This window comes from Ascaphus truei, chromosome 11 (genome assembly GCF_040206685.1).
Source record: "Ascaphus truei isolate aAscTru1 chromosome 11, aAscTru1.hap1, whole genome shotgun sequence".
Taxonomy (NCBI): domain Eukaryota; kingdom Metazoa; phylum Chordata; class Amphibia; order Anura; family Ascaphidae; genus Ascaphus; species Ascaphus truei.
Genome location: NC_134493.1, coordinates 28,848,268 through 28,874,997, shown reverse-complemented (window position 1 = coordinate 28,874,997; position 26,730 = coordinate 28,848,268). Strand labels below are relative to the sequence as shown.

The following is a 26,730-nucleotide window of genomic DNA, read 5'->3' as shown; positions in this document are numbered from 1 at the left end:
CTCCCCCCCCCCTCCCAACTGTCAGAAATCTTTAACCCTTTAGCCAAAATATAAAAACAGAACAGCTGTAATGCTTCTATTCTAACCAAATAATGCAACTAACGAAAGAGTTCAGCAGAAATGTAATTATGAGCTCAGTTCCTCATCTGTTTCAGGTCCCACGCATGCATTCTGTCCATGAAAACATTATATAGTAAGACAAAATCAACTTAAAAAACATGCCTACTTCAAAACATATGACTCGATTATGTTGTTATATACAATATAAAAAATTGCTTTGCATTTTATGTTACATATCCCCCGAAACATTGAATTTTTAAATATAAAACTTACATGTGAGCTAAACATGTAGACCTTTTCTTTGCACAATTAAGATTTGTACTGCATATATATTTAATCCTTATCCACATATAAGTTTTACTTCTTTTACAAGGCAAAGTGCAGTTGTTTTTTTTTTAATCAGTTTTAATACAGATGAATATATTTTATACTGTATCCATTAATCTGGGAAAATAGCATTCTTCGTTGAGTCCTGGGACCACCCCACAATAATATTGTATATCTTGATCACAGAAGTTCACTTTTGCTGCTTAAACCAGGAGAAATATTATATTGCCAAGCTCCCTTTTTACATATTGAGCTGCTCACCCTGTTTCGTTTGCAAATATCATATGTATTCTCTTGAGATAAAAATAGTGCTAGATGATTAGTTAGGCAAGTTCATTTGACACCATTCCCTATTCGTGACGCTGGGGCCGAAGATCTGTATATGGTATACATCTTAAAGTATATATAAATGGGGCTGGCCGAGTGGGAGACACACCGCAAGCTCTCCACTGCCAAGCAGATCATCTCCTTCACCAGCCAAGAAGACCATAAGGTAAGCTGAACAGATCCAGCCACAAGGAAAGAGGGAGAGGGGACAGCGTGGGAAGAGGACTTGGAAGGGAAGATCAAGGCAGAAGAGGAATAAAAAAAAAAAAAGAGAAGGGGACATATGAAAGAAAAACAACTTGCAATGGAAGGTTCCAAGAAATGAAGAGTGAAGTTTGATAAGTCGTTTAAACCATGATTGCAATTAAACGGTGCATTCTAAATGGAAGCATTTAAATAGAATTTAAGCATTTGATTATTATCGTGAGCAAGCCATTTAGCATTCTTTACTCTTCATGAATAGAAATGAATTATATTTTTATTGTGCATCCTGGGCATTTAATACTGTAGATATTCTCAATATTTATTCAGTCTTCTTAATGAAACTGCAATGGATGTCCCTGCTAACCTCAGACAGTTAGCAGTTTAAATTCAAACAACCTGCACAGACAAACTTGAGGATATTAGGAAAGGGCTCAGTCTAATGATTTGACCAGGTGACTAAATGGCTAAATACTTGTTGTTTACAGCCCAGCCATGGCCATCACCGACATCCTCTCCGCCAAGGACATTGAAGCTGCTCTGACCAGCGTACAGGGTAAGTTATACATTTACTGTTCGTACTATAAGGGGGACAGACAGAATGCTACATGTTTCATTATAAGACAATAAGAAAAGGCAAACACGATACAACAACAACAAAAAACAACACAAATAAAGTTGTGGCCTATAACTAGGACTTTTATGTTCCTCTAACAACTCTTATAATTAATTGTATCACCCAGTGGAATAAGGCTACTTACTGTGAGATTTCGATATTTGACACATTTTATATATTTTTTACTAAATGTTGCAAATATATACTACATTATTCAACAGAAACAAAAATAATTTGCTTCAGTGTTAAGCTTTTGTGAGAGGGATTCGGGACTTAATATTGTGATTAATTTCTTATTACAGAAACGTACTATAACTTCTTTATCTGGGGAGTTAAAGGGCAGGCTTTTTACGGAATTACTTTACCAACAAATATTTTTAAGAAAGAGGGATACTGGACTATGAGGGAGTGCAGAGGGAATTGGATGATTTGTTAAACAATTAACATTTGAAATTGGATTGAGGCAGATCTCCAAGTTATATAATTGAAGGGTTGAATGCAAAACATACTGGGTACAAACACAGTTTAACTGATCTTCAAAGCATAACTGTATTTACTTACAGCACTCCCTTGTAGATCAAGGACTGTCAGAATAACAAGTCTACAGAAATCCTCATTTGAGCAGACTTCACCTTAGGATGTTTGCTAAGATATGATGGATGTAACATGGATATACTTTTCTCTTCTACAGGTGCTGGGTCTTTCAACTACAAGTCCTTCTTTTGCAAGGTTGGTCTGGCCAGCAAGTCCGCAGACCAGGTCAAGAAAGTCTTTGAAATCCTTGACCAGGACAAGAGTGGATTTATTGAGGAAGATGAACTCCAGTAAGGACACCTTCATAACTCTAAAACCTCTCAACTTGGGCAAAATCTCATTGGGAAATAAATGGGGGTTGTCTCATAATAGAGAACATAGCTGGATGAACATTAAAACATACCTGATTTACATCTCTACATTTTATCTACAAAGGGTAAACATCATTATATATTAATTTGGATTTGTTCTTTGTTTTTTTGCAAATCCTGAAGTCTATACATTCTGGGTCCCATACATGCTTAAACCACTCAATAACATTTACTTTCTCTGCCCTCTTTCCCCAGACTCTTCCTGCAGAACTTCAAGAGTGGTGCCAGGGCTCTAAGCGACGCTGAGACCAAGGCTTTCCTGGCAGCTGGAGACTCAGATGGGGATGGCAAGATCGGAGTTGATGGTAATGTCTTCCCCTCTCAGTAGTTATTCCTGATGAGAAACTAAGCATTTTCAGGGCTCTTCCAATCATGCCATCATATAGATACTCAAGAGCGATGCTCTTATCCCTAGTTGGGATGGTAGATGGAATATGTGAAGGGGGCTGTTTTTACTTTGGGAATGTGCTCTGGCAGCAAATCTTGTAGCTGCTCCTTGTAACTTGTAACAAGCCTCAAGGAGGGCACCATATATAGAGCAGGAGCCAACACTAGGGGGCTATTAAGGATTGTGGGATTAATATGGAGATTAACACTGTATCTAAATAACTGGAGACATGCAAATGCTTAAAAAATCTAAAATAATTCAGAAGATTTGGCTTTGATCTGCCCTCTTTGTTACAAAACAAAAACAAAACCTGTTGACTTGTTTTATAAGTACATTTTTTTGTTGTTGACATTTTTCTCTCTTCTCTTCACTTCTGCAGAATTCCAGGCTCTGGTGAAGGCATAAAAAGCCTAAGACCAACGACAACAAGGACTGAATCCCCAATTCTCACCCCACAGGCACCTCACACATCAGCTGGCACTTATTTGTGCATTTTTATACCGTCTCATGGCATTGGTACATTTCCTGTATGTTAACTCATTGTATGGGACTATTGAAAGATCTTACAATGTACAGGTATTCTGCTCATTTGATGTTATGTCTTAAGTGTTCATGAAAGGCGCTTAGTGATTTCGACCAATCACAATGTTGAAGTTGTGGCTGGAAGATGGAACAACAAAAATAAAAAATCTTTAAATAAAATTTTCCTCTTGTCGTGTCTTTTTCTCGGCTGGAGAGTATGAATTCTGGCCATTCCTATTTCATTAATAATTATTCTAGAATAAAAAATACAGACTAAATATTAAGACAAATGAGTATTGTACTATGCAAACAATAATAATAATACTAACTATTGTGACAACAATTATCTATCTATCTATCTATCTATCTATCTATCTATCTATCTATCTATCTATCTATCTATCTATCTACTGTATCTCTCTCTCTCTATCTACTGTATCTATCTATCTATCTATCTATCTATCTATCTATCTATCTATCTATCTATCTATCTATCTATCTATCGTATCTATCTATCGTATCTATCGTATCTATCTATCTATCTATCTATCTATCTATCTATCTATCTATCAAAGAAAGGTATATATATATATATATATATATATATATATATATATATATATATATATATATTATATAAAGGTTATATATTGTTATATATAACAAAGGGATAGGAACAGCAAAAAATTGCAAAAATACTTTTATATTAGCCCAGCGCTCTTCACAAAGGCTCTAGAGAGAAGCTGTAAAGAGTGACAAATAAAATAATTTGTTTGCAAATTTTTGGTTTGTCTACCCCTTTGTTATTTCTGTACAGTATCTTATAGGTGCTCTGATAGCAGCACCCTCTCCAGCAGTCTGGCTTATACCAGTGCAGTGTGTGCCCCAATACCTTCACACAATATATATATATATATATATATATATATATATATATATATATATATATATATATATCATTTAAAAGTGTATTATTATTATATAAATATATTATATATAAATATATTATTCTATAATATGTTTATGTGTCTAATGCTTTCTAAAATAAATCACTCATTAAGAACAAAACAAAAAAATCGCTGACTTTCTGAGGGGATTTCTTCCAATAGAACTGATCTCACTTGTTCAACGTATTCAGTTACGACATGATATCAGATGAAGCTCTTTTGAAGAGCCAGCAGTGTGGCTGCAATCTGAACATGTCGTTCAGTTTCCTATAATAATCACTCCGCTTTACCGTATGAGCGGTCATTTAATATGATTGCCCCAGGGAATTCCAGGTATGGCGAGGGTCGAGGAACTTTTGCAGATGTCAGTCACTTTTAACTAACATTTGTAACAAGACAATTCTAATAGGGTATTTTGTTCAACCCGGGTTTAAGTTAAATGGCAGGGCTCAGAATGTCCTAAAGATAGAAGGGCACCAATTAAGAAGACAAGTTAGAATGACATAAGAAACTCTAAATGACACACACAGTTTTAGTAAATGTGCTCTGACCTGTATATCAGTGTGTATAGTGTATCTATACTGCTGAAAGAGGAGGCCCCGTGAGCACACACTCTAAAGACAATAACACTGGCTTTGAAGCAGTGGAGCACAGTACGAACCCTAGTGTCAGCTGCTTGTGGGCACCTTATCTCCCTAATATAGGTTCAGGGCAGGGACTGTACCTGCACCATTCTATGTACAGTATTGTGTATCGTGTGCTATGTTGTAATTGCGTACTCTTTGCGTCCCAGTGGGAGAAAATTATATGGAATAAAGTTTATATATATGTATATATATATATATATATATACACGGTACATATATATTCAGTTAACGAAATGCTGAATCTTACATTAGTTTAGTTTCATTGTTTCATGGAGATTAGCTATAGTTTTTGCAGAGACTTAACTTCTTCACTGCCATGCCACAGGGCTAACGACGCAATGCTAAGCAGTATTACATGCAAAGGTATGTTTTGGTGGCGCCTCCGGCAGCCAAGGGGTTAAACAGGGTCACATAAAGTGCCTCTTTTGAAAGCATCTTGTTGAAATGGTCCGGCACTGAAAGAGTTAAGTGCTGCTGGATCTTACACTATTAGCTGGCCTGTGAACGCTGCAGATCTTAAGTTGCAGTCTGTATTTCACTTACAGCTCTTTGGCATGTGGCTGAGCTGTTTGGCATATGAACAGTGTGATTGCAGTGCAAGAAACCTGGATGAACCATTGTGCATTGCCAGGCTGATTCACCCCAGAGTTAGCTTGAAAAGGTGCTGACCCAAAGCTCTAGCACCAAGAGACTGTCATTTTAATCAATCTCAAACTGCAGAAAACTGTGCTGTGTATTATTGCCTTTCTAATCAAAACTCGGGGAACTTATTGAGGGTTATTTATTTGTGATTATTTTTATCATTTATTTATAACATCTACATATTTCAAAATACAGCTCTATGGCCTACAGTTAACCCGCTACCCTAAAACTTACATTATAGTAGAAGCAGCCGGCAGAAGAGGGTCCAGCGGCAGAGCAATTGCGGCGGGGGGTCCCTCTGTGGCTAAACGCTGGTGGGGACTTATTTGCGGTGGGACGGCTGTGACGAAATGTCCCATTCCGCCCCAATGATCTTCCAGGTACTGCGGTTGCAAACCTCTCTTTTCCACGTAGCTCCAATAAATGTTCTGAATTCATTCTCCCAGCTTCTTCTCCAGATTCTTCCCCAGCTCCTTCCCCAGCTTCTTCTCCAGATTCTTCCCCAGATTCTTCCCCAGCTTATTCTCCAGCTTCTTCTCCAGCTTCTTCCCCAGCTTCTTCTCCAGATTCTTCCCCAGCTCCTTCCCCAGCTTCTTCACCAGATTCTTCTCCAGCTCTTTCCACAGCTTCTTCCCCAGCTTCTTTCCCCAGATTCTTCTCCAGATTCTTCCCCAGCTCCTTCCCCAGATTCTTCTACAGATTCTTCCCCAGCTTCTTCTCCAGCTTCTTCCCCAGCTTCTTCTACAGATTCTTCCCCAGCTTCTTCTCCAGATTCTTCCACAGCTTCTTCCCCAGCTCCTTCCCCAGATTCTTCCCCAGATTCTTCTACAGATTCTTCCCCAGCTTCTTCTACAGATTCTTCCCCAGCTCCTTCCCCAGATTCTTATCCAGCTTCTTCCCCAGTTTCTTCTCCAGATTCTTCCCCAGCTCCTTCCCCAGCTTCTTCTCCAGATTCTTCCCCAGCTTCTTCTCCAGATTCTTCCCCAGCTTCTTATCCAGCTTCTTTCAAGATTTCAGTTGTTATTTTATCTTCCCTGTGAGCCTTTCCATTCTTTATGGATTTTATTGCTTTTGCTAGTTCTTCTGGAAGGACGCATGGTATATCATAGGCGGTTTCTTCTCGCTCTTCCTCTGCTAGATTATGCCGTGTTATGTGTTTTTCGTGTAGAAGTCCTCACCTCTCTTTATGATAAGTGCCCGGTGTGTTTTTGTTGACCCATCGTCTTGTTTGACTGCAATTATTTGCTTGTTACCAATCATAAGTATCTGCTTCCTCTTCTGGAAGCTTGTGTTATCTTCGATAGTCTTCTATACCAGGGGTGTGCAAACTTTCGGCCTTGCGCCCCCTGCCTGCTCTGCCCCAGTGCTCGTGCCCCCCCCCCAACCTGCTATTCAGAGGCAAATAAGGCTGTGTTGCCATGGTAACGGGTCGCCAAAGCCGTCGGAAAGAAGGTAAGTGAGTTATAGAAGCCTCGCGCGGTCACCCGGGATTTTATTTAAATGCTTTGGGGGAGAGCGCGGGACCTCTGTAACTGCCGTGCCCCCCCGAACAAATCTTGCGCCCCCCCCAGTTTGCGCACCCCTGTTCTATACCATATCACAGTTATATTTTCCAATCTTCATTAATACATTTGCGAATCGTCTTGCACAGCTCTGCGTATTTTAATCTGGTCTGTAACTGTTACATGTGCCTCTATAACATATACTATCTCTTACTGTGCATGCTATGTGTTGTATATAATGTATAACCCTGCTCACTTAATGTAACTATGTATTTGTAACCATGTATGTGTCATCATAACTCTGTGCACAGGTCATAGCCGAAAACGAGAGGTAACTCTCAGTGTATTACTTCCTGGTAAAACATTTTTATAAATGAATAAATATTTAATTATTTTTCTTGCATCTTGGGATTGCTTCAGATATTTTCTTATCCTAGTTTTTTATTAGCAATTTTTTTTCTGTGCTTTTAACTACAATCTTTGTAATTTCTTCATAATTGTTTGTGAAAGTGACTCCGTGCATTTCGAGCAGGCTGAAGCAATTTTTCAGTTCTAGTTAAAATACTCTGCTGTTATTCTTGAGGTGATTGATGATGATTGTTTTTGTCTTCTTTTAATCAGTTTTCTTCTGTCCATCTTTGCATTCATATTTCACAATTGTGTTTCAGCTAGTCCTAGCTGATTGGAGGTTGGCAACCTCCTACTTAATTTAAGCTCACCCCCTCCCACATTTAAATGGTTAAGGGCTCACTCCATAGCATCTTCCACACAGGAGAACTTGTTTGCTTGCAGGATGGTTGTGACAACTCTAATACAGAGTGCTTTTCCTGGTAATGTACAGGTTAATAAAGGCTTCAATCAGACTTAGAACTTTGCAACTAATATTGACAGATTTACTATAAATCATTCTTCCTGTTATTACACAGGTTATTAAGAATTTATATTAGCGTTAGGGACCCCTGAATTGTGTTCTGCCGTGAAGTTGGCTCGGGGGCTTACAACAATTTTGGCCAAAAATGTCAAACTAAAAGACCATTTTACTTAATAGATATTTATACACAGTGTTCGACAAACCTATACATTTGCTCGCCCCGGGCGAGTGGATTTAACCCCCGGGCGAGTAAATATTGGCCCAAGCAGCACACGTTTGGTACTAGGTGGCGAGTAGATTTTTTTGTGTGGCGAGTAGATTTTTTGGTGATTTGTCAACCACTGTTTATACATATATATTTAGGCACTGTATCGTGTATGAGTTTCACTGGATGTGCTAAAACTGAGCTTTGTCTGTGTTTTATGTTCTGTCTCTGGTTTAAAACATCTTTGCATTCAGTTGTAATTTGCAGTGAACCAATCAGTGATTACTCCATGTGTCAAAACGGTTTCTTGTTAGCTAGGATATAGTCAATTTTATTTGTGATTCCATTGGGTACATGCCATGTTCATTTTCTGTTTGGATTTTTCATGAAGAATGAATTCCTGATGTAGAAGTTTACACATTCTGCCAATTCTAACAAACCAAGTTCATTCCCAGGGCCACCGACAGGGGGGGACAGCCGGGACTACTGTCCCGGGCCGGCGAGGCAAGGGGACCGTCCGCCCGGCAACCATACAGTACTCTTACATCAGGCAAGACGGGCCCTCCCCTTTTCTGGCTGCCACCCCCATCTGTCCCTCCCCTCTCTCCTCTCCTGCAGGACAGGAGGGCCCTCCCCAACCCTCAGCACCCTCAACTGTCCCTCTCTTCCTCAAGTGTCTGCGGGCCTGCAGGGGTCTCTTTTGCACTGGCCATGCTGCCGCAGGCCCCCCTTACACTACCCTCCCAGGACCCTTAACCCCTAAGGTGTGTGTGATTTTTGGGGGGGGGCTTCTTGTTTTTGTGTGTTTGGGGAGGAGGGCTTATTGTGTGTGAGTGTGGGGGGGGCTTATGGTGTGTGTGTGTGTGTTTGTGTTTGGAGAGTGGGGTTTATTGTGCGTGAGTGTGTGGAGGGGGCTTATTGTGTTTGTATTTGTGTGTGTGTTTGGGGAAGGGGGCTTATGGTGTGTGTGTGTGTGTGTGTGTGTTTGGGGAAGGGGGCTTCTTGTGTGTGTGTGTGTTGGGGTGGGAGGCTTATTGTATTGTGTGTATTTGGGATGGGGGGCTTATTGTGTGTGTGCCTGTGTATTTGGGGAGTGGGGCTTATTGTGTGTCTGGATTTGGGGAGGGGTGCCTATTGTGTGTGGGTTTCTATATTGGGATGGGGGACCTATTGTGTGTGCGTGTCTGTATTTGGGGAGGGCAGCCTATTGTGTGTGTGTGTGTGTGTGTGTTTTTGTGTGCGTCTGTAATTGGGGAGGGAGGCTTATTGTGTGTGTGTCTGTATTTGGGGAGGTGTCCTATTGTGTGTGTCTGTATTTGGGATGGCGGGCTTATTGTGTGTGTGTGTCTGTATTTCGGAAGGGGTCCTGTTGTGTGTGTGTGTCTGTATTCATGGAGGGGGGTATATTGTGTTTGTGTGTGTGCGTGTCTGTATTTGGGAATGGGGGCCTATTGTGTGTGTGTCTCTGTATTTGGGGATGGGGGCTTATTGTGTGTGTGTGTCTGTCTGTATTTAGTTAGAGGGGCCTATTGGATGTGTGTCTGTATTTGGAGAGAGAGGCCTATTTGGTACTGTATGTGTGTGTATTTGCGGTGGGGGGCTGTAGACGGACGTTCACAGAGGTACACACTTGGAGTCGTTTATAATGTGAAATTATAATAAGGCTTTATTGTGCCTTTTCATTTTCATCAGGAAATTCATCCAAACACAGGGGGGGAACAAAGCTTCTATTCACTTGTGAGTATTTCTAGTGAAACACTATGCAATAATTCACATCTCCCTTAGTCAAGCAGTTCTCGCAGCCCCAAAACATATAACATAAAATAAGCAGATATAAGCAGTCTCTTAAGAATAAAAGTCTTATCTGTTTCTTGGAGGGAAAATCTCACATCCTGGTTTAGCTTCAGGTGTAGTAGTTTTCCCTGTGTCTTGAAATCAGCTCTGCTGTGCAGAGCTCAAGACTGGTCAGCTCCAAGGGTCAGCTCTCAGTCAGAGCTAAGGAGTCACTTCCTGTCTGAACAGACAGGTTTTTGTAAACAATCTAAAACAGGCAGTTGGTGTTTAGTAATTAACTACTAGAGGTTAACCACCACACTGCTGGATTAAAGGCACATTACTGAACAGGGATAAGTCCCCTGTTACATACCTCCCCTGTTTGTGGGGAGCTCGGGCTTACCACGGCCAAAGCCCATCCTTCCACTCTCATTCTAGATATCTCTGTGACTTGAATGAGAGTGGATGGAGGAAGAGAACCCTCAGTCCCGTTGGGATTGGAGCCCTTTCTCCAGTTTATTCGTGTCTCCTCCTGAAGGTGTTTGAGATCAGCACCCCTCAGTTGCTCGAGGAGGACTTTCTCCAAGTATAGTCTCTTTTCTGCGTGCGCGGTCATGAGATTTCCCTTGTGTTGGGTGCTCGTCCCATTGTAGGCATACTGCATGGCAGCAGTTGCAGAGCGTTTAAAAACAGCCCCTTTTAGATTAAGTTGCAATTCCACACCCACTTCCAGAGAAATTCCCATCTTTTCAGCTTCATCAGCTAAGGATTCTTCTGGTTTTAATTCAGCACGTATACCTTCTTTTGTTGCCTGCTGGGTGGCTGAAGGTTTTGCTAGTGCTTGTTTAAGTGGTTCAAATTTTGCAACCTTTTCTTTTAGATGAGTGGTATTCCCAGCTCTCACTGTACCCTTGTATTCATGGGTTTTTGAGGCTGTGGGATACTGACGCTTAGTCAGGGTCATTACTTGTCCTTGAAGGACTGTAATCTCATACGCGAGAGATCCCTGTTTTTTGAGTGCGTCTTGCAAGTCTCTTCTCAGGGAATTTATCTGCATGCTTTGCTTTCTCTGAGCTTGCCTCCACATTTTATTGCATTGTGAAGCACTATGAACTTCTTTGCTTGGGCCACAGTTACTTGTTTCAGTTTCTGGACCTCCTTGTGCTCCCTTTTGTGCCTCGTCACCTGGGTTCTAAGCTTGGCTTTTAGCGTTGCTTTGGTGATGCTTAGGGTAGCCTTCAGTTTCTCATGCTGCTTTGCGGGGACATACTGGGTCATCAGACGTTCCTGCAGCACTTGAATTTCTTTAGCAGCCTGCAGCTTTTCTTCCTGCAGCGTTTGCTGCTTCTCCTCAGCATACTGGATGTGTGTACGCAGACCTTGCAGTTGGTTCTGCAGTCGGTGCTCTGCTTCAAACTTTTCCTTGACTTCTTCTGTCAACTGAGAATTTTCTTCTTTCAGTTTTAAGTTTTCTGTTTTTAATCTTGAATTTTCTCTTTTTTCAGTCTCTGTATTCTTCAGGGCTTCTTTGCAGTCCTCCTTCCATTTACGCACATCTGCTTTGAGAATGACCACCTCCTGGCGTGAGACTTCCTTCTCTAGGTTGAGGGTCTGAAGCTCCTTCTGAGCGACTTTGAGATCTATATCAAGATTACCAATAGTTTCTTTAGCAATGTCCAGCTCCTCAGTGAGCCTGTGTAGTTCCTTTCTGGAAACTTCCAGGTCTGTGCGGCAGCTGTTGGTCTCATGATGTGAGGCATCCAGTGCTCTGCAGAGTGTCTGAACCTCTTTCTGAGATACGTCCACTTCTATCCGGACACTGTTGACCTCCTGTTGTGAGGCATTCAACTCTATGCGCAGAGTGTGAACCTCTTGCTGGAAGACTGTCATCTGCTTCAGTGCCTCCTCATACTTCCGCTTTAGCGTAGCCACCATTTTGTCAGATTGGCTCTGCTTTACATCCATGGCGGAAATAGTAGCCTTTGCAGTATCTAGCTCAGTCTTGAGATCCTCCAATTCGGTCTTGGCCGCAGAGTAAATTGCGAGCACAGTCTTCTGTAGCTCAGCATTTTTTTTTTTCCCTTTCCAATTCTTCACAGAGCAGATCACAGTCATGCCTGGCAATTTTCAGGGCGTCTTCAGGGCGGGTCAAGGGATCGTCACTCACTGGTTCCGGCTCCACTTCCCTGGGATGGTTGGTTGAGGGTTCCTCACTGTTGGCACCGGACTGACACTTCTTTGGGGTACACGACTTCTGCCTTGGGCCCTCTGGATATTCGGTTAACCGTGGGACGAATTCTCCATTTTTTCTAGGCTGCAGGGCAACTCGGTCCCCCTTTTTCTCCACAGGATCTGCGGACGTGTCTGTTACTTCCACGGTAAGTGAAGAACCGCTTTTCTTTTTCTTCCTTTTTGATTTGGATGACACCGTCCCTTCAGGGATACTTGGGTCTCCATCTTCATTTGAAGTTTTAGCAGCTTCATTATATACGCCAGGCTTTTCTTGCAGCTGCTTTAGCTGACAGAAATATTCGGTGATCCACTGCTCCCGCTCTTTCTCCTACTGATCATATTCGTCAAAGGGAGCGGTCTTTTCGGTTCGCGTCGAGTTCAGACACCCCCACCATTCTTGGGGTGTTTTGTGGGTGTGACTCGGTTCGGGTTCCCCGTAAGAGATATCTTCCTCTTTATTGGACTGGAAGGGCCACTCTTCCGTGGGGTAGGGTTCATTACAGGAACGCTGCATCTTGTCCTCCATTTTTAGGCTATCAGGTGTAATTTTCTTCCTGACCTCAGGAGGCGCTATTGCAGCTGTTGCCACTGTATTTGATAGAACCCCCAATTATGGTAGTCCTACAGATGGGCATATTTTGCTTGTAGAGGTCGTAGCTCTCAAAGGCATCTCTGTAGACTTTTCTTTCTTGGGTATTTTTTTTTTTTTTTTCAATATCAGCAGTTCTGTGCATGCATTTTCTTTTATCAGGTATACAAGATGTGCAATTGCTAGGTAAAAAAGTCTATTTGCTATACACCATTTATTTGCTAGGTGCAATCCCTCCGCTTCAGCAACAGAATTTGGTTTTCTAGCCTGAGTTCAGTAATTTTCAGTCGCATCTTTGGGTATTATGGCATTCACACTACACACTTTGGGTGTCTGTTTTGCTCCCAAGATAATACTGTAGGCATACTTTTTTTTACTTGCAGAAAAAAAACATTCTTTGCAGTGGACTCAACACTCAGCAATTGGCTTTGAAAAACCTTTTCCTTTATAGGGCAATTTTACACTCAGCATTTGTTTGCTAAAAATTCCCCTGCTTCAGCACAGTCTTGTATCAATTTTCACACTTTTCTGCATATACTCCATTCACAGCTGGTAGCCCTATGCGGTGTGGCAACCTTAATTTGCAAAATCAGTACCACTCGTGGGTCACCATCTGTATTCACTGCTTCAGCGAAACTTTTGAAAACAACAAACACCTATCCCTTTTAAGGGCTGACTCACTTCTTGAACCCTGACTATGGCTGGAAGGCAAAACCCCTATTTCAATGACCATATTATGCTTTGTGATAGGCAAATAAAGTTTTAGCTGCTTCAGCAGTCTCTCTCCTCTTGGGATTGGGGTAAAGAGTCCATCTGTGGTTTTGCAAGTTTCAATGGTGTGTCCCTTTAATTCTGCTGCATGAGGTTTTTTTTCCAGATTTTTGTAGGCAAAAAGCATAAAAAAAATTTCACATAAAAATCTCCGGTCCTTTTTAATTACAAGGACACCTCTGTAGACGGACGTTCACAGAGGTACACACTTGGAGTCGTTTATAATGTAAAATTATAATAAGGCTTTATTGTGCCTTTTCCTTTTCATCAGGAAATTCATCCAAACACAGGGGGGGGGGGGGGGAAACAAAGCTTCTATTCACTTGGGAGTATTTCTAGTGAAACACTATGCAATAATTCACATCTCCCTTAGTCAAGCAGTTCTCGCAGCCCCAAAACATATAACATAAAATAAGCAGATATAAGCAGTCTCTTAAGAATAAAAGTCTTATCTGTTTCTTGGAGGGAAAATCTCACTTCCTGGTTCAGCTTCAGGTGTAGTTGTTTTCCCTGTGTCTTGAAATCAGCTCTGCTGTGCAGAGCTCAAGACTGGTCAGCTCCAAGGGTCAGCTCTCAGTCAGATCTAAGGAGTCACTTCCTGTCTGAACAGACAGGTTTAAGTAAACAATCTAAAACAGGCAATTGGCGTTTAGTAATTAACTACCAGAGGTTAACCACCACACTGCTGGATTAAAGGCACATTACTGAACAGGGATAAGTCCCCTGTTACAGGGGTTTATTGTATTTGTGTGTTTTTGGGGAGCGGGATTATTGTGTGTGTATTTGGGGTGGGGCCAGAGAATTAGTAGCCCAAGGGGACTGGGCTACAGTACATCCTCCCTCTGGTTTTGAAATCCCTCACAACCCGCATGAGGGCATAACATCCACCACATTTTTATACAATAAAAATAAAATGGCAATCAACATTACAACATGGCATAACAGTACTTTAAGACCGGTCAATAATAGTGAGCGGGTCTGGCTTGCGCACAAGGTTCCCTTTACTATTTGGTACCGTCACTGGATAGCAGCGCTTGCGCCCCCCTGTCTCCCTAATATACTCCACTATATCTAAGTGTAAGTTGCGGCCTGCCCTGTATGCCCTGTAGTGCATATTGCTGCTGGTCCTCACCTCCATATAATCTAAGATGAAAGCGCACACCCACTCATTCCGGTAAATTTCGCCTGATCGCATTAGAGATTCAGGAAAGTAGGGATAATCTTACCCTTCCAGTCCAAACTTTTGAACCAATACCCTATCAACGCGACTACTCTTGGTTAAATTATGCCCGTAGGCCTGACCTGGCAATACCCAGTAGATGGGTCCTTCTCATAGAGGCTCACTAACTGGTTCATCTCCCCCTGTTGGAGAGAAAAGGCCTACCTCCAGTTTTACGCAACGCTCTCGCATAATTTCTGCCTCCTGCTCAGCAGAGAACTGGCCTTCCTCCCACCAATGATCTGTTTCGGAACCCCTTTCCAGCACGAACCGGGTCCGTTTTGGCACATATCCCCTATATAGGGGATCCCACCACGGTAGTGGTTCCGCCCCTTCAGACACTTTAGCCGTCACAAGTGGGGAAGTGGGCTCATGCTTTCGCGCCAAACCCAGATAATTCTGCCAGGAGGTTGCAGCTAGGTTTCGCACCAAGCCCAGAGATTTGAAAACGGAGGTTCAGGCCGACTGCAGATCATGGGCCCCTCCTCGGATACCTGCCCGCTCACACAAAAATGAACAGCACAGTGAAGGCCGTAGTTTCCTCGGGTGGACCCCTTGAGACACTACCACCACACTTCTTCTTGGTTATAATAGCACGGAGTAGGCCGCAGATTCCCTTCAGTGAATCTTTTGGGATACCGCCCCTGCACCTCTTCTTAGTAGTGATATTGTTGCTTGGCAGACCGCAAAGTGCGACTGCCATAGTATAGCTGCTGCTCCTCAAACAGAGGTCTTAGCTGCTTGACGGTCAAGCACCCCTCCTCAGATACCTGCCCGCATATACAGAACATAGGTCAGAGAATCAAAACTGCATGGCGCAGGCCACAGTCCCCTTTGGTGTAACCTAATAGGAGAGTACCTCCTTTGTCCTGCTGCAAAAACTTGTCCTGATCCTATCTCAGCAGCACCTCCAAATGTAGCACCTTTTCCCCCACCCTAAGTGAGATCATATAGCTACCGGTGTATTCTGGTGCTGGTGCATACCTGTGAGGTAGAACAGAAGGCCTGAAATCTCTGCTGTGGTATAGGGAGACATCAGGACAGGCTCTCAGGGATGGTTCATCAGCCAGCGCAGCGCCTCCAGCCCAGGAGAATCTTGGAGCAGTCAGGATTAACCTCATTGGCAACTCTTCTTGGTATTCACACTCCAGAGATCACACCAGAGAGAGTATAACTGGGGTGTATTGGGTACATCATAGATATTACAGGTTCCATTCCCTGAAGGCAGTACCCCGGGCTTGAAGCCATGAGCACCCCTCCTCAGCATACCTTACCATCTAACAGAGCAAGGCCTCTGCCCACTCCTATCCAGAAAAGGCTTACTGCTGTGTCCTCATAGCAGGGAGGGCAGCACAGATCTCACTCCCAGAACCCTTGCTCTAACCTCTAGAGGGAAACCCCTCCTTCCCAGGGGAGTGGCTTGTAAGCCGGCCTCCTATCAGTCATAGGCCCCCCTAGTAATACCAGGCTACTCCTGAACTGTATTAGGCAACACACATAACAACATAACCAGGCCATGCAGGGATTGCTCCCAACACTTCCCCCTCTGTACTTACAGTGCTAGAGGGGCCAGAGAATTAGTAGCCCAAGGGGGCTTGGCTACATCTATATATATGGCTTAGATATCTTTTCATACAAAGGTTCAGCTGTACAAGATGTCTGCAACTCATTATGATGTCAGTAGTAGGATGTCACGTGGCAGATACATAGCCTACAAGGTAGAACACCAAGTGGCTGACTTGCTTAGGGAAATTGTGGATGCCGGATAGGATGTGTCGGAGGAGACAGGCATCCCAGACAGCAAAGAAAAAGGAGAGGGTGGTTGTTATAGGGAGGGTGGAGGTGAGGGAGGCAAAGAGCAGGGTCCAGACAGGTTGGGGGGGTATGTAGGGGTCACACAGTTGTTGTGTTGTCAGAACTCTCCCTACTTTGTACCCACCTCCCCCAGGGCAACGCTGGCTAATTCAGCTAGTATATATATATACATACACAGCTGAAGCCCGTTATAACGCGGTGCTCGGGGTCCACCCAATACCACGCGTTATAACCGGGATCGCAGGGGGAAAATGGCCACCGCAATCAGGGGACCCGGCGGCACCCCCATGCAGACTTACCTGGAGCAGGGTGCTTGGGATCCGACACAATGAGTCAGCCATCGCGCGGGGGGTTGTTGTTGTGTCTTTCTGTCTCCATGTGTAGGTAGCAATAAAACATTGAATTGTTGAAGGGGGAAAAAAATTAAATGGCTGCCGCAATCAGGGAACCCGGCGGCACCCCCACGCAGGGGAGGAGGGGGCCAAATGAAACCACATGTGTGTGTATGTGTGTGTATATGTATGTATGTGTGAGTGTGAGTGTGTGTGTGCATGTGTGTATATGTATGAGTGCGTGTATGTATGAGTGTGTGTGTATGTATGAGTGTGTGTGTGTGTGTATGCATGAGTGTGTGTATGTATGAGTGTGTGTGTGTGTCTTAGTGTGTGTGTGCGTATGTATGCGTGTATGTGTGTGTATGTATGAGTGTGTATGTATGAGTTTGTGTGTATGAGTGTGTATGTGTATGTATGAGAGTGTGTGTATGTATGTATGTATGAATGTATGTATGTATGTGTGTGTATGTGTGTATGTGTGTGTCTGTGTGTGTGTATGTGTGTGTGTGTGTGTGTGTGTGTGTGTGTGTGTATGTGTGTGTGTGTGTGTGTGTGTGTGTGTGTGTGTGTGTGTGTGTGTGTGTGTGTGTGTGTGTGTGTGTGTGTGTGTGTGTGTGTGTGTGTGTGTGTGTGTGTATGAGTGTGTGTGAGTGTATGTATGTGTGTGTATATGTATGAGTGTGTGTGTATGTTTGTATGAGTGTGTGTATGTACGAGTGTGTATGTACGAGTGTGTATGTGTATGTGTATGTATGAGTGTGTGTGAGTGTGTGTATGTATGAATGTGCGTGTATATGTGTGGGTGTGTCCCCACATGGCTCATTATAGTGTACATTGAATGAAAGGTTTCAATTCCTGCAACAAAAACCCAGTTACTAAGCCAAGTTTAATTTCAGAAATTGCTGGGGGAATAAATGTTTGTTCAAAATGTTAACTCTGAAAAATAGTCTTGGGTTAAAAAAAAATGTTTGTGGCATTTGAGGAGGCAGAAAGAGGACTACCAAGCACATTAGATGCAGGAACGGTGTCTTTGAATATACAGTAACTGCCTTCAGTTAATTATAGACAGCTGGAAGAGATCAATATTGCAGCCCATCAACTGTGTATGGGGAAAACTGTAATAGACTCAAACTGCAGAAATTGTGTTTAGTGGGAAATTGCTGGGTTGTGGCTGGAGCCTTTGCTTTAAACTGACAGTGTGATTAAGCTTATACATGAGGCTAGAAACACAGCACATGTTCTTCTAGGAAGTAAAGAGTAAACAGAAGTAGGACTGTGGGAGCTCTCGCATGCCAAACAGGTGGTGTGTGTGTATGGCCGGACATGGCAAATCCTGGAAGTTTGCCACAAAAAAACCCCGGGAGCCACGCTAACACCGCGTTATATGCCGATCACGCTATAACGGGGTTGAGCTGTACATATAACTTGTGCTACTTTTTGTACTACTTAGTATACCAGTTGTATAGTCAGTAGACTGATACATAGTTCCCTTTCTGCATAAACAGGACATTTACATAAACTTTACTAACAGTAATAAGTGCTATTTTAGATGTTCTATTGTAAATAAATATGTTATTTATAATTAGGACTATGAGAGCAACGTTTGGTAAACTTGTATTCCCCCTAATTTTCATATATCTTATTCATCAGCATGACATGCAGCAAATTTCTCTTTCATCACTTGATATACAGTACATAGCACACGTTTCTGAGATGAACAAAGTTTACACCTTTAAGGTGCAATACCACACATGGCATCACGCAGTAAAGTCCGATAGAAAAAATTGCCAGGGTTTCTAAATCACCATTTTTATTTTATTATTTATTTATTTATAAAATATTTTACCAGGAAGTAATACATTGAGAGTTACCTCTCGTTTTCAAGTATGTCCTGGGCATAGTTAATATGACAAATATGGTTACAAATACAGTTACATAAATGAACAGGGTATACATTACATACAATTTCTCAAACAATCCAGGGGGAGCATATAGGGAAAAGAAAACAGAAAACACACAAATAAGTGCAGAAGTATGGGAAATCAATTGATAAAATATATGATGGTTTCTTGGCTCGTATGTCTTGTCTACTCACAGGATATCAGTGAATAAAAGGCAGTTTGCAATTTGGGCTGCTACCCATATGGAATGGTATGGTCAGGATCCCCCTCAATAGGCTCCGTCAACGATGATATATGATATGTGTAGGATGAGAGAGAGAACTACATAGTGCGATCAGACTGATATAAATTTCTTTATGTAAAAAACGGGGTATTAAAATGCGCACTTACAATGTGCCAATATAAAATAAGCATGTATCACACAAATGGTGAAATTGGATCTTCGCCGTACTGCTCACCGCCTCCCTTAGGTTCAGCTGGCTTCCACTGCTCGATATCCGGAGTCAGAGCTTCCCTCCTTGCGCCCGTCGGAGAATGTGACGTCACGGCTGCAGGGCTGGTGGGCTATGGATCGCCTCCAAGCCGATAACAGTTCCTGCTAACTGGGCGAAATGCGTTGAGTGGACCTATTTTGATCTTGGAGGCGATCCGTAGCCCACCGTTGCCACAGCCAGCTCGCATAATGCCACTAAGTCTACACTTGCCACAACTACATCGCTTTATAACCGATCGAATGGATATGTGTGCTGCATTGTATCGCTCCTCTGCAGGGGATTGAGGGTTAGCCAGTAGGTTTATAAGCCACGGTCGGATCCCGTATCCAGAATCACCTATAATACAGCATTATAAATTAATATTCCACATTGTAGAATGTACTACTGTAAACAAATATATATATATATATATTGTTATTTGATAAAAAAACATTACATAGATTAATAATAAAAACGTTAGATCAGATGTGAGGTGTTAATTAGATATGAGAGGCTCACAAAACATGCAGATATGAGTCTTTGCAACATTATTATCTAATTTTATTCTATTTAATTACATATCCTTAGTTTAGTCAATCATAATTGGCATTATGTAATGTTATCTACTGTATGTTGTCTCTAAAAATGTTTAAGCAGATCTTTGACGTACTGCTGCATTGTCTGTAAAATGTGTGTTTGTGTGTGTGTGTGTCTCTATATATGTGATACAATCAATTCACATAGACATTTGTATTATTAACAATGTTCAGATTATAACATGTAACTTCAATTATTTATTAATATAGATGTGAGTATATGAAACACTATATACATCATAATAATATGACATTTCAATCTCAAATACATACACATAAAACATACTTGAATTTACCATTCATTGTATTATATGTACTCACCCACCAGCCAACCATGTCCAAAATGACCCATTTCAAATGCATGGAAGACTGATGAGTTTCTCAGAATAGAGGAATTGTGGCTGTAACCCGAGAATCTGGCTACCACATTAAGAATCTTGATATTGGCATCACATACTACCTGCACATTGATGGAGTGAAAGTGTTTATGGTTACGGTACGCATGCTCATTCAGACTAGGTGGGCTCAAGGCAACATGGGTGCAATCAATTGCACCCATCACGCATGGTAGCCCGGCTATGGTATAAAAGCCATTCCTGAGTTGCAGCCACTCTGTCTGCTCTCTAGGAAAATGTATATAATTCCTTGCACGTCTGGTCAGTGCACATAGAAACTGGCTAAGGGAATGTGAGAATGAGGCCTGTGAGACCCCACCTGCTATGCCCACAGTTGCCTGAAAAGACGCAGAAGCAAGAAAATGTAATGAGTACAGCATTTTAACAAGGCCAGGGACTGCACGACCTCTGCCTGTCCATGGAAAAGATGGTGAGAGAAAGCTATGTGAGTAAACACTCTGTGACTGTCGCCATAAAGTCTTCTTACAAAGAGAGGATCGTCCGACGCAGAGGAAATCTCATGAACGCGGTCAGTAGAAAAACTGTATGTGGAAAAAGTCCTCCTCGAGCGACTGAGGAGTGCTGAGCTCAAGCACCTTCTGGAGGAGACACTAATAACCTGGAGAAAGGGCTCCAATCCCAGCGGGACTGAGGGTTCTCGTACTCCATCCACTCTCATTCGAGCCACAGAGATATCTCGAGGGAGAGTGGAAGGATGGGCTTTGGCCGTGGTAAGCCCGAGCTTCCCACAAACAGGGGAGGTATATAACCGGGACTTATCACTGTTGGAGAGAAACTGCCTCTAAATCCAGCAGTGTGCTGCTTAATTGCACCGGCAATCAACCAGACTCCACCTGGCTGGTTAGGACTGTTAGAAAAAACCTCGTCTGAGTAACAGGAAGGAGATTCCTTAGCTCACAAGGGAGCTGACAGAAGGAAAAGGAGGGCTGTGTCCTGAGAGAAAGACACATGGGGACAAGACCTGGATCCTCAAGAGGACAACTACCAGGACACAATTGACCTGAAAGGCTACCTGCGTTAAGGTACCGCGAGACTTCGGGGTGATAAGTGGATAAGGGGCTTCCCCCCCGCGCCCCAGCCTTGCAGAGAGGGACTGGGGAAGTAAGTTATCCCTTACACAGGGATAGGGGTTTACTGTTTTATGAATCTTTTTGTTTGCTGTATTGTTTAGAGCAGAGGTGGGCAACCTATTTTTCAATGTAGCCACAGGTGTGGCGAATTAGAAGTGAAAATAGCCACACCATGTAACGATTGAGGTATTATGTTGCACATGCGAAAATTTAAAACAGCACACACTATTTGAACAAGTTTATTAAAAACATGAACATTTTGACTACTCAGTTACAACTGTGTCAGGCACAAATGATGAAAACACACACAGCCACACAGCCACACACACACACACACACACACACACAGCCACACAAAGTTGGTGGGGTGGTATGTTATTTAGAAATTCTCAGACTCTCCTCCCCCCCCCCCCCCCCCCCCGTCATCTCATTCCCTCCCAAATCCATGAACAGGGGCACAGCCAGGACGTGGCTGGGTACATAACAAAGATACAAGCAGCCACACACAGCCACCCAGCCACACACGCACACACCCACAGCCAGCCACACAAACCCAGCCAGCCCCACACACACACCTAGTCCCCCCCCCCTACACGCACACCCAGCCACACACACACACAGCCACATACACACACAGCCATGGTGAATCAAGCAGGTTATATATTCATTACAAAGAAAATTAATACACCCAAATGCAAAAATATAAATCAGTGCACTGTTACAGAACAGTTTAACTTACACACCTTTGCTGTGAACTTAAAGCAGGGCAATCAGCTATTAGTGAAGCAGCAGGAGGAGGACAACAGCCAGAGAGGAGTCAGGACCCAGAGGAGCATAGCGCCGCAATGGAGTGTAGCTGTGACCCCGTTCTTCCCCAGTTGTTGTGCGGGGTGGGTTATGTCGCACCCAGGGAACACTCCAATAATGGAGGTTCGCGTTAAGGGGGCCGCCATGTTTAAGGGTGGCGCCGGCGCAGACCTAGTCCGGCAGGAGGTTGCGCATGCGCAGAGCAGGTCACAAAGCCCGCGAAAGAGGAGAGCTCAGGGAGGAGGGGAGTTAGGGGACTACGGGTCCCAGCAGCCCCCACGGTCCCCCGTGACACAGCCGAACAAATCAGGTACGAGAATAGGGAGGAAAAGGAAGTGAGGGGGCGAACGAGGAGTCAGAGCTGGCTGGCGGAGGAAGGAGAAGGAGCTCCAGTGTAGGGAGGTAGGCCGCCTGTGACAGGGTAAATAAAAGCCACCAGTTATATGCCTGGAAAACCTATGTCTAGTCTGCAGTGCAGCACTGACTAGGTTAATTTCAGCTGGGAACCTCAGGACAATTAGTTGGATCCCAGCTGCCTAATCAAGGTGTGTTAAAACCCAGGTTGTAGACACATGGAGCTGGCTGTTTATGAGAGAGGAGTAAGCTGCTAAAGTGATTCCTGAAAACAAGGTCTGAGTAGCAAAGTAGTGAAACTGTGAACTGTCTGACCCCTGCATAGAAAAAGGGTAGCTGCATATATATAAACTGTCTGCTAAAGATAAACTGTTTTGTTGGGTTTGCTGAAGGAAAAGCCATTTTCGTTTGTTGCTGAAAAAGAGCTATTTTTGTTTTGTGTGCTGTATATTTTTCAAGGCAAAATAAAACAGCCTTGTCAAGAAACCCACGTGTGTAGTTGCATGTACTCTGCAACATATGGTGTCAAGAATTGGGAAGGTTTTTTCAAAAGGCTCCTGCAGTTAAAGGGCCACACACACACACACAAAAATGGAAGAATTTTTGAAAGAGTTTTTGTGCGAGCAGGCCCGGCTGCAAGCAGAGAGAGATGAAAGACTTTGGCAGCAGCAAACCCAGCTCGTAGCCCAGCAGCAGGCAGCACACGAGGAGTGAATGGCCAAGTTGCTGATCCAATTCCAGGGGTCTGCCATTACAGAACTTGCAAGCAAACCCCCGATACTCCTGAGGAAAATGGCTCCGAACGAGGATCCAGAGGCTTTTTTACTGACTTTTGAAAGAGTTGCCGAAGCTCAGGGCTGGGCTACAGATCGCTGGGCAACTGCTTTGGCCCCGCTCCTCATAGGATAAGCCAAGGCCTCATATCAGGGTCTCCCAGCAGATCAGGCCATGGACTACCGACAAGTAAAAGCCGCCATACTGGATCGCTTAGGTCTGACCCCAGAGACCTACCGGCAGCAGTTCCGGAACATGAAGTACACTGGCGACACACTTTATTCGAGCTCGGCTAGTCCCACGAATTCGGGTATACCCGGGTGTATTGAGGTTTGTGACTGTTTTCTGCCCGAGTGCATTGGGTTATTTTCCAGGCAGGGATTGAAGCATTTTATTCCCGCTGGCTGCAATACTGCACAGTATATATATATATACTGCATTACAATTCATGAATTTATGCCATCTGGTAGACACGCGAAGCATTGCAGCCTATTAAATCCTAATCATTATCATTTAACAGATCAGCCGCCCGTCAGCCAGGCATGAACCCAGGCTGGGAAGGCAAATGCAACGGGGCTTGTCAGAGGTGAGGAGTGGCGCATTCCAGGTATCTGCCAGGTACATACTGGGTATTTGCTCGAATAAAGTGTGTCGGTGCAGTACACCGCTAAGATGAGACCCCGGGTCCTCGCTCAGCGATTATTGGACTTATGTACGCGCTGGATACAACCCGAGGAGTGCACTAAGGAGGCAATTCTTGAGCAGGTGGTTTTGTAACAATTTCTACAAATAATACCCCCTTCCGCACGCTCGTGGGTAAAACGCCACGCTGCTGAAACCCTAGCTTTGGCGGTCCGACTCGTGGAGAACTTCCTTGGGGCTGAGCAGCAGGCGAGTGTCCTGGACCCGACTCCACCAGCACTTGCGGATGCCCAAAGAGGGAGGTCGGATCAATGGAGAACCTACGGCCCGTCACGGAACCGCCAAGTCCAAAGGAAGGAGCAGTCGTTCCAGCAAGGACGGAGTCTAAATGCTGGTCCCCGCAGAGACCCTCATCTCCTTCCGGATGTCGGCTCGTCGCAAAGTGAGAGGAACTTCTGAGGACGTCGCCCACAGGACCCACCAGATGCCTGGTCTCCAGTAATCGGTCCAGCGGAGCGCTATCCACAGCCCCCTCCTGCGAGGGAACCCTCTCCATGTTCTGCCTGCGGAGAACAAGGCCACCGGTATGTGGACTGTCCACTGATGGATTCTTCATTCAGCAGAACCAGCTTTTTCTGGGGAAAATTACAAGCCCTGGCTACTTCCAGCCCTGATTGGGGGAAAAACCGTCCAGGCCCTTGTAGATTTGGGCTCTGGGAAAACTCTGGTCCTCCAGGAACTGTTACCGCCCAACGTGTGTTCTTTTGACTCCCCATGGAGCATAGAATGTATACACGGCGATGTAAAACCTTATCCGACGGCCAAAATCCGGCTACAGGTAAAAGGTCAGGAGGTTTACCTCGAAGTAGGAGTCGCTCCTTGGCTACCTGCCCCCGTTGTGCTCGGTCGGGACTGGCCTTTCTTTGCGGACCTAATGGCCCCAGTCTTTCATGAGGAACCTCCTTCTGGGGCTCAGGAGAACCCTGGCAAACTGTTCCCCTTCTCGGCAGACCTTTTTCCCAGTAGACACCGAGTTCAAAAGACTCGGAAGCAAAGACGCTTGGACAAACAGGACTGGTTGCAGAAATCTGGGCCTCAAGGTGACCATTCTAGTAGTCAGAGGTCACAAGTGATGGCTGGGGATGGCCAAAGGGAGGGGGATATGGGCCCTGGAGATTTACCAGACCTGTACCTCCCTGACTTTCGCCAGAAGCAAAGGGAAGACCCAGTCCTTGCGAGACAGTATGACAAGGTGGTGAAAATTGATGAACAGATTTTAGATGCACAGGGGGTGATAGTATTCCCCCATTTTGAGCTATCAACGGATATCCTATATAGGGTGAATAGGCAGACACAAACATGGGAGGTCACCAGACAGATATTGGTTCCCAAGGCGTTTGTTAAATCTGTGTTCACTCTAGCCCATACTGTCCCTTGGGGTGGTCACCTGGGCAGGGATAAAACATTGGACCGTATTTCATCCCGATTCTAGGGGCCAGGGATGCATAGTGATATTGCTAAGCTATGTGCAGCATGTCCGGAGTGCCAGCTAATTAGTCCAAAAGGACAAAAACCAGCCCCTTTGGTTCCTCTACCCTTGGTGTCAGTTCCCTTTGAGAGGATTGGGGTAGACTTGGTAGGACCTCTAGAACCTTCTGCGAAAGGACACAGGTTTATCCTTGTAATAGTGGACTATGCAACAAGGTATCCTGAGGCGTTCCCCCTGAGAACAGCAACGGCGAAGCAAGTAGCCAACAAGTTGTTGGAACTGTTCTCACGGGTTGGACTTCCCCAGGTTATGTTGACAGACCAAGATACAAATTTCATGGCTAAACTGATGCAGGATGTCTTAAAGTTACTAGCGGTCAAGTCTGTTCGGACATCGGTCTACCATCCACAGACTGACGGATTGGTGGAAAGATTTAACCGAACTCTAAAAGGGATGCTGAGGAAATTTGTAGATTCAGAGAAGAGAGCCTGGGATAAACTTCTCCCTTTTCTGCTGTTTGCAGTGCGGGAAGTTCCCCAGGCCTCCACGGGATTCTCTCCATTTGAATTGCTCTATGGCCGCCAACCCCGGGGTATCCTAGACCTCCTAAAAGAGTCCTGGGAGGAACAGCAGTCCCCTTCTAAGAATACCCTGCAATATGTACTAGACCTTAGGAAGCGCCTAGATGTGGTCGGCCATTTTGCCAGGGAGAATCTTAGATCAGCCCAGGACAGTCAGGAGAGACATTACAATCAGAATGCTCGCATGAGAGTGTTTCACCCAGGAGACCAGGTGATGTTATTGTTACCCAGTTGCGAGAGTAAACTCCTGGCCAAATGGCAGGGCCCATTCGAAGTACTCCGCCGTACGGGTGATGTGGATTATGAGATCGCTCAACCAGGGTCCAGGAAGGGTAAACAAATTTACCATGTGAACTTGTTGAAACCCTGGAAGATGCAGCGGTCTCTATTCATCCACCCGGTGGAGGAGGAAACGGACTTGGGTCCTCAGCCTCCACGGGAGAACATCGTGAGTGACGATAAAATCCCAATGGGTAAACAGTTGTCCTCTGAACAAAAAGGGGACTTGTTAGCAATAATTACACAATTCCAGGATGTTTTTTCTGACTTACCAGGACAAACTAACTTAATTTCCCATGCAATCGAGACAGCACCTGGGGTAAAAGTACGTTCCCGTCCTTATAGGTTGCCTGAAAGTCGTAGGGCCCTGGTAGGGAACAAGGTAAAAGAAATGTTACACTTACAGTAGGAGTGATTGAGGAATCATGCAGTGAGTGATGTAGTCCACTAGTTA

At 44.1% G+C, this 26,730-nt stretch overlaps 1 protein-coding gene across 1 annotated transcript; it reads left to right on the top strand.

The window, feature by feature from the left end:
• The first annotated feature begins 725 nt into the window (after positions 1-725).
• Positions 726-3,526, top strand: LOC142463127 (parvalbumin beta). The gene is made up of 5 exons (XM_075565458.1): positions 726-880; positions 1,404-1,471; positions 2,223-2,355; positions 2,632-2,741; positions 3,204-3,526. Exons 2-5 carry the CDS (start codon positions 1,411-1,413, stop codon positions 3,227-3,229), a joined length of 330 nt encoding a protein of 109 aa, XP_075421573.1. The 5' UTR covers positions 726-880; positions 1,404-1,410; the 3' UTR covers positions 3,230-3,526.
• The last annotated feature ends 23,204 nt before the right edge of the window (positions 3,527-26,730 follow it).

Coding starts and splice junctions, on each gene's coding strand:
- LOC142463127 (XM_075565458.1), top strand. CDS start 1,411: ATGGCCATCACCGACATCCTCTCCGCCAAGGACATTGAAGCTGCTCTG. Junction 1,472..2,222: donor TGCTCTGACCAGCGTACAGG/GTAAGTTATACA, acceptor TCTCTTCTACAG/GTGCTGGGTCTTTCAACTAC. Junction 2,742..3,203: donor TGGCAAGATCGGAGTTGATG/GTAATGTCTTCC, acceptor TCACTTCTGCAG/AATTCCAGGCTCTGGTGAAG.